The sequence below is a fragment of the Myotis brandtii genome, unplaced genomic scaffold (assembly GCF_000412655.1).
Source record: "Myotis brandtii unplaced genomic scaffold, ASM41265v1 scaffold363, whole genome shotgun sequence".
Lineage (NCBI taxonomy): Eukaryota > Metazoa > Chordata > Mammalia > Chiroptera > Vespertilionidae > Myotis > Myotis brandtii.
In genome coordinates this window covers 4,547,556-4,558,316 of record NW_005363938.1, presented here as the reverse complement: position 1 = coordinate 4,558,316, position 10,761 = coordinate 4,547,556, and the positions used below count along the sequence as shown (strand labels likewise).

The 10,761-nt window shown below is 41.5% G+C and overlaps 1 protein-coding gene across 1 annotated transcript in view; it reads right to left on the bottom strand.

Annotated features, from left to right (window-relative positions):
* The window catches only part of VKORC1L1 (vitamin K epoxide reductase complex, subunit 1-like 1), a 147,544-nt gene that overhangs the window by 80,425 nt on the left and 56,358 nt on the right, over positions 1-10,761 (bottom strand). The window contains exon 4 of the mRNA XM_014544437.1: positions 977-1,094. Within this exon, the coding sequence (XP_014399923.1) occupies positions 977-1,026 (50 nt within the window). The 5' untranslated portion in view covers positions 1,027-1,094. The remainder of the gene's footprint in view (positions 1-976; positions 1,095-10,761) is intronic.

The following is a 10,761-nucleotide window of genomic DNA, read 5'->3' as shown; positions in this document are numbered from 1 at the left end:
AACATAAACTGATGAACAAAAATAGAGCCAGAGGGAAAAAATAATATTTTAGAATATAATAGAAGTAATCCTATTATTTGCAGATTTTTAATATTTCCTACAACTTTTGTGATATCATACTATGTTAGTACAGTTTTGGTAATATTATTATACTTAAAATCCTTTTTTTCTTAAAATATTAATGTTTAGTGCATGTAATATTATATTTAAGATCGTTTTTCTGGAATAATTGGTGTTTACTGCATGTAACATTGTATTTAAAATTGTTTTTCTTGAGATATTAATGTTTATTGCATGTAACATTATTATATTTAAAATCATTTTTCTTAAAATAAAAAAAGTTCCCATTTGAAAAAAATAAAAATAAAATGCATTTCCTGAGGATATATTTAAAAAAACAACCCATAATATGTAGTATAGTACTTTTTAAAAAATCTCTTTTATGTTTGTCTTTCCCACAGAAGTTAAGCACCACAAGGGTAGAGATCTTTGTCTCCTTTGTTAACTCCTGTATCATCATCTAGAATAGGACTTGACCACAGAGTAAGTATCCAGTAAGTACAGTTTAAGTGAATTAATGAATAAGCACTAAAAAAAAATGTTAACTATTAATACCTTTACACAAACAATAGGCCCACAACAAAATCTTTTCCCAAATAAAAGATAAGTGGTCCTCACAGAGATTAGTTTTTTCACCATCCCAGAACAAAAGGCAAAAAACTCAGAAAGGTTTTACAATAGCGGTTGCCGTCTCTACCTTCACTACACCTCTCTCAAGTCTTCTGCTTTCCTGAGGACGTCAGTGCCATACGATGGCCATTCAATTCCCCTGACTCATCATCCCATATCTTCCTCAACTCTGATGACCTTTGCTTCCATTCCACGTAAGCTGCCCACAGGAATGGCCCTTGTGATCCTCTTTAAAGGGCCATATTTCTGAAATCTTAAACTCTAATCTTCTGCTCTTTGTACTTACCCTCTACGGAAGACTGCATTTTCCAAGATGGCTGCAACAAGATCTCCCATCCTACATGCTCTTCTGCATTGTGAAGTTGGCCTCTGCTCCTTCCCCTTGAATCCACGAGGGTCTGTGACTGTGACAAAAATGATGCTCTGTACTTTCCAAGACTGTATCATAAAAGATAATATCACTTCTCTGTGTCTTCTTGGGATGCTTGCTCTCTGAAACCAGCTGCCATGCTGCTAGGAAGCCCATACCACACAGAGAGGCTGCATATAGCTCTTCCAGCCAACAGCCCCAGGTCTTAGCTGACAGCCAACAACAGTTGCCAGTCGTAGGACTGAAGAAGCCTTTGAGGTAACTCCAGCCCCGGCCGTGGCAACAGCACAAGAGACCTGGGTGAAAACCACCTAGCTGAATCCAGTCAACTCCCAGAATCATGGGAGGAAAAATAGATTGTTGTTTTAAGCCTCTAAAATTTTGGGGTTATACATTATGCAGCAAGAGTAACTAAAACACCCTTCTTTCCTTCTAGTTCTCTAGTTGTTTTTTGTTTTTGTTTTAATCCTCACCCGAGGATTTATTATTATTATTTATTTTTATTATTATTTTTACTATATAAATGTTAGCTATCAGGATATTTTTCCATTGATTTTTAGAGAGAAATATCGATGTGAGAGAAACACATTAATTGGTTGCCTCCTGCATGTGGCCCAGGCTAGGGAGGAGCTTCCAACCGAGGCATATGCCCTCGATCGGAATTGAACCCAGGACCCTTCAGTTCGCAGGCTGACGCTCTATCCAATGAGCAAAACTGGCTAGGGTGCTCTCTAGTTTTCTTACTCACCAAACCTAGTCTCTTTCTGGAAGCCAGTTATGCCTTAACCAATGTTTTCTCCATATCCCAACAAGAGACAGGCCAGGGCATCTCCCTGCTCTTCATGGCTATTTCCAGACTATTTTTCATCCTGCTTGGGTAACCTAAATGTCTCTATATCTCCTGTATTCTATCACATTAAATACTCAGTTGATGTGACTGCAGCAAGTCCTGACTTTATGGGGTTCCCTCCCTAATAATTTTTGAGATTCTCTGCAGAGGCTCATATGTCACCTATAAAGAGGTGAGTTAATTTGCTCACAGTTTACACTCCAGCAAGCAGTGAAGCCAAATACCAGCTATGCCTGGCTTTCTCTACACACCACACTTTCCTTTCTTATTTTTTTTTTTAATGTATTAATAAGAAAGAGAAAAAAACACCGACCCACTGCTCCACCCATCAGTTGAATCTTGTATGTGCCCTGACTGGGGATCAAATTCACAACCTTGGTATATCGGGATGATGCTCTGACCAACTGAGATACCCGACCAGGGCCACACTTGCTTTTCTTGCATGCATTTTCTTTACTATGTGAAGACAAGAACACTTTTGAGCTAATCAATTGCATGCTTTCTGTTTAAAGTAAAAACATATAATAAATAAACCCCTGCCAAAATGCTGAATTCCTAGTGGGATTATGTGTTAAAAACAGTTGTCTTCCAATATAACTCCTATGAATGTGTCATTTTCTTTATTTTAAAACTTCCTAGAGACTTCCCAAGACTCTCTATGAACTCCTCAACAAGTCACAGGAAACCCAAGAATAAATTATTCAAAAATAATTAACAAAAGGCTTTGCCTTCCTTCATAATTTAGTAGTAACCTTTTCTATGCCTTGCTGGCATAGAAAATATCTTGTTGAAGAGGCTTCTGTGTGTTAGGAATCATCTAGCAACATTTTGGCCATGAGTTGTACACAGCACAAGCTAAGCCTAATCTTTTATATAAGAAATACATTTCACAAAAACATATTACATGAAGGTATCGAGGAACTGGTCTGGACTAAGGGCAGAGAGGAGTATTGCGTTGGGTTAGAACATGGGTTGGAAAGCAGCTCTACCTCTTTACTAGCTGCATTTGCCTGCAAAGATACGTAACCTCCCTCTGCTTCAGTATCTTCATCTATAAAATGGAGATGGCAATAGTACCTGCCTCAGAGGGTTTGGGGAGGATTAAATACATGGTGCCTGGCACAGAGTAAGTGTTCAATAAATGCTAACAATTGTTATCTCAATCTTTGTTTAAGATTGGGTAAAAGAAAAGAACAGCATTTCGTGAAAACAAATTCTTCCAGAAGCAATTAATTAAAATAAAGTGCTATTTGAAAACTAAAATGATCATATTGGGTAAATGCTATTTAAAATTTAATTTTGGATCTATATTCTAATAACTCCATGAAACACATTAGAAGAACATTTATCAACTAATTTTAAAATGTAGACCTCACCAACTTATAGGTACAAGCAAGATCACATTAAAGTTATAACTGAATCTTGTGAATTTTAAACACCAGATGATTATGCAAGAATTCAGTTCCCCGCCCCAGGTATATCTGGAGATCTCAAAAAAAAAAAAAAGTGTCTTCATGTGTGCATGTATTTGTCTTTTGGTTCACCATACTGATGGTTCAAATCTCAGCTCTTCCATGGACAAGCTATGGGCAAGTTACCTGTTACTTATCTATTGCTGCATTACAAATTATTCTAAAACTTGGTGACTTAAAACAGCAAATGTCACTTTATTATTTCTCATGGTTTCTGTGGGTTGGGAGTTTTGAAAGAGCTTGGTTGGTTCAGTATCTCTCATGTGGCTGAAATCAGACAGCGGTAGGAACAAGAACATGGGAATGGGAGTAGCTGGGCTGGCTGGGCATCTCTTTCTCCCTCTTCATGTAGTTTCAGAACCTCCCTGTGTGGTCACTCCATGTGGGTTAGTTTGAGCTTCCTCACAGCATGGCTGCCTCAGGGCAGTCAGACTTCTTCCATGGCAACTCAGGGCTCAAGGATAAGTATTCCAGTAAACAGGTGAAGAGTGCATTTCCTTTTCTGGTCTACCCTGAAAGTCGTACTGCCTTATTTCTGCTGCATTCTATAGGTTACAAAAGAGCCAGAAGCCTGCACAGATTCAAGTGGAGAGGAACAGAGCCATCTCTCAGTGGTAGAAGGATCAAGGTTACATTGCAGAGTACCATGTGAGTTAGGTGATATGGCAGCCAACTCTGGAAAAAACAATCTGCCACATAACAACTTATCCAAACCTAAGTTTCTCATCTGTAAAAGGTGGTTAATAATAATATCTACCTAATAGGGTTATAGTGATAACTAAGTGAATAAACACACGGAAAGCACTTAGAATAGTACCTGGCATGCTCCATAAATACTAGCTATTATTATCACCATCATCATCAATCTTTTCATTGCTCACTTAACCAAGATTGTGCAGTCACAGCCCCCACAGGGCCTTAGAAATGTCTCTCTGAGCTGAAGTACATCACTGTCTCTGACCTCTATTTCCCTGAACCACAGTCACTGTCTGTAAATCTTCTACCATCGCTAGTGTCCCTGCTGCCTGAGCCAAGACGCTGCAGCTGTTTGTCCCCACAGCTTCTCTGAGATGCCAGTGAGTAGACCCCACACTGACTATTTGCAATCCCCTGCTGCCATTTGCCTCAGTGTAATTATTGCTACCAAGTCCAAACTCTGGCAGGCAAGCCAACATTTCCACAGAGGAGCCACCTCTGAACTGACCTCCCCCCATATCCTGCTGTTACCTCACCCCTGAAGGGCAAAGGTCCTGCCGGTTCCCCCAGCCATGAATGTCTATGAACACAATCAAACAAATAAGCTAACAACTCTCTCCCTCAGCATTATGCTCAGTTGTGGAGGCTGTTGTCTGGGCCCCAAAATGAAGAATTGTGTAGTAAAATCATTTTCTCTACTGTCTCTCTTCCGAAGCCAAGACACTTCCAGATGGGATCTGACGTCAGAATCGGTGCCTTTCCCTCTCTACTCCCACTCCTCTCTCCTCGCCCTGGCTCTGGTTGGATATCTGGCTAGCACAGCAGGTGCCATTAGGAATATGGTAGATTCCACAGTCTGCTTCCACTGGGTCCTGACAAGTCCTTCCTACATATTCATATAGGTCTAAATGGTGGGCAGGGTTGAAGTTGGTTTTCCCCCATAGCCCTCCATTTAGGTCGGTAGATGCTGATGGGTACTTAAGATAAAGGGAGCCATTTTGGCGCAGACATTGAATGTTTAAGTCCCAGCTCCTGCCTGCCAGGATACCCTGTTATCCCTACCAGAACCCCCGTAATCACTTCCCTGTTCAGGAGGTGGCCATGTATTTGGGAGAGAGTTTTCATGATTTCTTTGATTTCTGATGTGGTGGGAGAACTGTTACCCTGGACAGATGAGATGGCCCCACCAGGAACAGATTTCAGTAGGTGTTTTGAAGGAGGTGAGGAGGAGCATGAAAAGCTAGCTCACTCAGAATCAGATTCGACCCTGGGGAAGGAGGGACCACAGCTGGAGGTTGAAGGAGCAGTTGTCACAAGTACTTCTGTGAGCTCTGGGGCCCACACCATGCGTGTTGATGTGGTTTAGAGGTGGGTGGGGGACTCAGAGTATGGATGGCATGCAGTGGACATCTGGTTCTCTCCTACATTTGATCAATCTCCACCTGAGGAGCAGAGCCCACCTCCCACTGAAAGAGCTGAAAACACCGACACTTGCTTCTCCCAGCACTGCTGGAGGTAGAATGTGGGGAGACCCACAAGCCTTGTGTTAGGGAGGGCAGGATCTATGTCTAGTTTCTGAAGGGGACAGTGACAGGGTTCTGGTGGCTGTGGGGGAAGGCCGGGTGTCCAACCAGGGGATTAGGGAGAGGTGTTAACCAGAGCAGCTTCCAGATGGGATCTGGACCTTGATTGCTGTCTACAGAGCTTCCCATCTTTTCCCTGACCATCCAGGGATTTTACAAAGTATCCAATAACTTTTTAAAAAATATATTAAATTGATTTTGAGAGAGAGAGAGAGAGATTTGATGTTCCACTTATTTATGCATTCATTAGTTGATTCTTATATGTGCCCTGACCAGGAATCAAACCCACAACCTTGGCATATTTGGTGTGTCAGGACAATGCTCTAACCAACTGAGCTACTAGGCCAGGGCTATCCAATATCCTTTTTTTAAAATATAGATATATATATATATTATTGATTTTAGAAAGGGAGAGAAACATCAATGATGACAGAGAATCATTGATTGGCTGCCTCTTGCACGCCCCCTACTGGGGATCGAGTCTGCAACCCAGGCACATGCCCTTGGCCAAAATCGAACCCATGACCCTTCAGTCCGCAGACCGATGATCTATCCATTGAGCCAAACCAGATAGGGCTATCCTATCCAATATCCTTTTAATACTTTTTTTCTTCTTTTTAAATTAGCCAGAGTTGATTGTGATGCTTGCCCATAGGACCTTTACTAATACTGACACGAAGCATTTTTTAACTCCAGAAACTTCAGAGCACAGTGCCTTCAGCAAGGACACCAGTATCTATAACAGTGGTTCTCAACCTTCCTAATGCCGCGACCCTTTAATACAGTTCCTCATGTTGTGGTGACCCCCAACCATAAAATTATTTTCGTTGCTACTTCATAACTGTAATTTTGCTACTGTTATGAATCGTAATGTAAATATCTGATATGCAGGATGTATTTTCATTGTTACAAATTGAACATAATTAAAGCATAGTGATTAATCACAAAAACAATATGTAATTATATATGTTTTCCGATGGTCTTAGGCGACCCCTGTGAAAGGGTGGTTCAACCCCCAAAGGGGTCGCGACCCACAGGTTGAGAACCGCCGATCTATAAGGATGCTGCTGGCCCAGCAGGGGTAAGGCCTGCTAAGGGGCTATGGATGTCAACCAAAGAAGCCAGAGCAGGGGCAAGAATATGACCCATGATCTGGGGTGGCACACCTGCAAGTTCTCAGGAACACCAGTTGAAGATTCCCTTCAAGGGTGGAAGACCTCGTAATAGCAAGGAGAGGGTGAGACCCAGAAACATTTGGAATTTCATGACTATTGACATGACCTTCCATTTACTCATGCAGCCTCAGGAAGCTTGTTACTCCACAACAACTTCCACTATATACCAGAGAACCTGTTGGGCAGGCCCTGGCTACAGACTGTAACCTCAAAATGGGGTCCATCAAGTTTGTTAGAATGCCTGGAGCTGAGAGAGAAAGAATTCTGAAATTTTTTCTTTAAATTTTTAATTAAGGACTATCAATCTTTTTTTAAAAAGCTCTTTTAATGCCCTTACCTATAGCAGGTGATATAAGAAGGTGGTAAGAAGAGAGGAAGAAAGGGACAGAAAGTAGGGAAAATAGAAAGAAAAACAAAGGCAGAAAATAGTTTAAAGCTGACAGTCTCACTTTCATACAACTCTAAAGAATTTCAGCAGCTATGAAATGTCCAAGTCAAGGGATTCAGGGTGTGCTGGTAGCATCATCACCATTAGAAGGGAGGCCTAAAGTTCATTTCCCAGTGAAGGAACTTCAAGGTTAGGGATGTCCTGGCATATGGAGGGAGGAGTCCAGAGTCTGGCCATGGGTGGGCCACTTACCTTGTCTTTGCCTCAATGCCCTTGAAAGAAAAATGGAATTTATTTACCATAAATTCAAATGTTCTTGAAAAAGAAACAAGAAAGTAACCCCAGCCCTAACTGGTTTTGCTCAGTGGATAGAGCGTCGGCCTGCGGACCCAAGGGTCCCAGGTTTGATTCCGGTCAAGGGCACATGCCTGGGTTATGGGCTTGGTCCAATGTGCAGGAGGCAGCCAATCAATGGTTCCCTCTCATCATTGATGTTTCTATCTCTCTCTTCCTCTCCCTTCCTCTCTGAAATCAATAATAATAAAAAAAAGTAACCCCAGAAGTATCTTTAATAATGCCCCATGATAGGACCCACAATAAGAACAAACTATATTTGAGTCAGAGCTCACTCAGAATGGGAGAGGGAGGAGGTGCTGGGGAGCTTGTAGGGGTCACAGCTGCACACTCTGCCCCTGAGTCTGCTTACACCAGCAGCCCTCTGCACAGCCAGCCAGTCAGTCTTGTGCCAGCAACTGCAGTCACCGGCCAAGGCTTTATCATGATTTTAGAGTGTACTCTTTCTACTTGTTAAAAAAAAAAAAGTTTGCCCTGGCAGGTGTGGCTCACTTGGTTGGAGTGTCTTCCTGTGCATCAAGGGGTCTTGGGTTCGATTCCCAATCAGGACAGGTGCCCAGGTTGCAGTGCGATCCCCAATCAGGCATGTGCAAGAAGCAATCCATGTTTTTCTTTCACATTGATGTTTCTCTCTCTCTCTCTCCCTCTTTCTCTCTTTGGAATCTATAAAAGCATGTCTTTGGGTGAGGATTAACAAAAAAAAGATTACTATAAAATAGTATGCCAGCAACAGCCTCATACATCTCATGTTTACCTCATTTCTTGATTACATCATCTCCTCTTGTGTTGTCTTACAGTAACATGCTGTGCATGCTTGTAGCTTAGGAGCAATAGTCTATACCATATAGCCTAGGTGTGTAGTAGACTATACTGTCTAGGTTTGTGTAAAGACACTCCATGATATTCACACAATGAAAAAAATCACCTAATGATGCACTTCTGTTGCTAAGTGACATATGGCTGTATTTTATTCCTTAGAAGCAAGTCACCAGGTCCAACCCACACTTAAGAGGAATGTGTTATACAAGGGAGTGAATACCAGAAGGCGGGGTTATTGGGAGCAATGTCAACCAGCTGCTTATCACAGATGGTGTGCAGAAGGTAGGGAAAGGGTCAGAATCATAAAATTGTAGGATTTTCTGGTTGAAAAGAAAAGGACCTATAAATCTAGCCACCCACATTATGCCTGAGTTCTTGAAATAGCCCCCTCCCAAGAGATTTTCATTCTATCTGCACAATGACATGGTTATAAATGTTACCCTAGTTATACTGGGCTAGAAAACATCAGCCTGTAACATTTACCCATGCCCATGCAGGCACCCTATGACCTATGAAAATGGTGAAAAAGTCAGAAGATTCCATTCTCTTAAATAATGGTTAACTGCTTTGATGAAAACTGAAAAGTGAATTGTAAATAAAAAATTGGTCGAATTTTTAAAGCAACCTGGAACATGTAGAATGTTTCTGCAATTAGTCATCCACATATGTTGACATATAAAACACCAATGATCTCCCTAAAGAGCTAGACAAATCAGCAAGTTCTAAAGAAAAGAGTAGTAGGAGTGTCTGGTATAACCAAAACCAGAGATCAGTTAAAAGTTCAGCAGTTAAAAATTCCAGAACTAAGAAAAACAATTTAAAAGAAAGGGAAGCCCTGACCGGTTTGGCTCAGTGGATAGAGTGTCGGCCTGCGGACTGAAAGGTCCCAGGTTTGATTCTGGTCAAGGGCATGTACCTTGGTTGCGGGCACATCCCCAATAAGGGGTGTGCAGGAGGCAGCTGATTGATGTTTCTCTCTCATCGATGTTTCTAACTCTCTATCCCTCTCCCTTCCTCTCTATAAGAAATCAATAAAAAGTATTTAAAAAAAATAAATAAAGAAAGGGAAGGCCCTAGTACTTTACTCCTTTAATATTAGGATGTTTTTCATATGCAATTGTGAATTTGGCAAGAAGTGTGAACTGTGGCCCAGTGCTGGCAGCCAGCATTTTAGAGTTCACAGCACACTCTCTGGGTAACTGTTGGCATCAAAGCTGTGGTATCATGCTTGATCACTCACTTATTCACCAGGCCTGGCTCAAATGGCTGTTTTTATAAAAGTCAACGCTACCCTCAAAGACTGTAGAAGGTAATTTAGGCTATAAAAAAGCAATGAAGGTAGGAAGGAAGGAAGAGGGAAAAAGGAAGGAAGGCAGGAAGGCCCTCCATTCCTCAGATATTCCCTCATTTGGGGTGAGTACAAGACTATAGAAATATATGTATGGTCTACCTTGAGGACTACAGCACTATTTTGGGTGTGTGCTTATTGGGAAACAAATATTAACTCAAAGAACAGCCAAGATGAAAGGATCTTAGGGAAAATGTATTCTTACCCCTAATTTTAAAAATAAGGAAACTGGCCTTGCTGGTTTGGTTCAGTGGATAGAGCATTAGCCTGCATACTGAAAGGTTCCCGGTTTGATTCCAGTCAAGGGCACTTGCCCAGGATTCGGGTTCAGTCCCCAGTGGGGGCATGCAGGAGGCAGCCGATCAATGATTCTCTCTCATCATTGATGTTTCTATCTCTCTCTCCCTCTCCCTTCCTCTCTGAAATCAATAAAAAATATATTTTTTAAAAAATTATCACTATTCTTTAAAAAAAAAATGAGGAAGTGGAAAATCTTTTTTCATTTCCACTTTGCTTAAGTTGCTCCCTGGCATCCTTATTTTCCAAAGGAACTAAGTAACTTACCAAGTAGAGAAGAGCAACTCTTAGGCCAGGCATTCCCACAAGGGATCCAATATGGAACAGCTAAAGCCGACACAGTAATGTCTCTACCTCGGGAAAGAACCAGTTCGTCCTTTGCTTTTGCATCTGCTCCAGTAAGCAGTATTTCTCAACTCTGTGTTTGTGCAAACTCTTGAGCAGCACAAACTCCTGAACTAAGAGACACTCCACTCTGTTTGCAATTGAGGGCAAAGGCTGGGATGGTTTGGCCCTGCTTTCCCAGATGCCTAAGGTGACCGAAAAAAAAACAACTCTTTTTTTCTTTTTTCCTAGTTGAGAAGAGACCAGGCTCATCAAGTAGAAGTAAAAGTTACTTTACTCTTGAAGAAAGAAAAAGAAAGAGAAAGGAAGAAAGAAAGAGAGAGAGAGAGAGAGAGAGAGAGAGAGAGAGAGAGAGAGAGAGAGAGGAAAGAGAG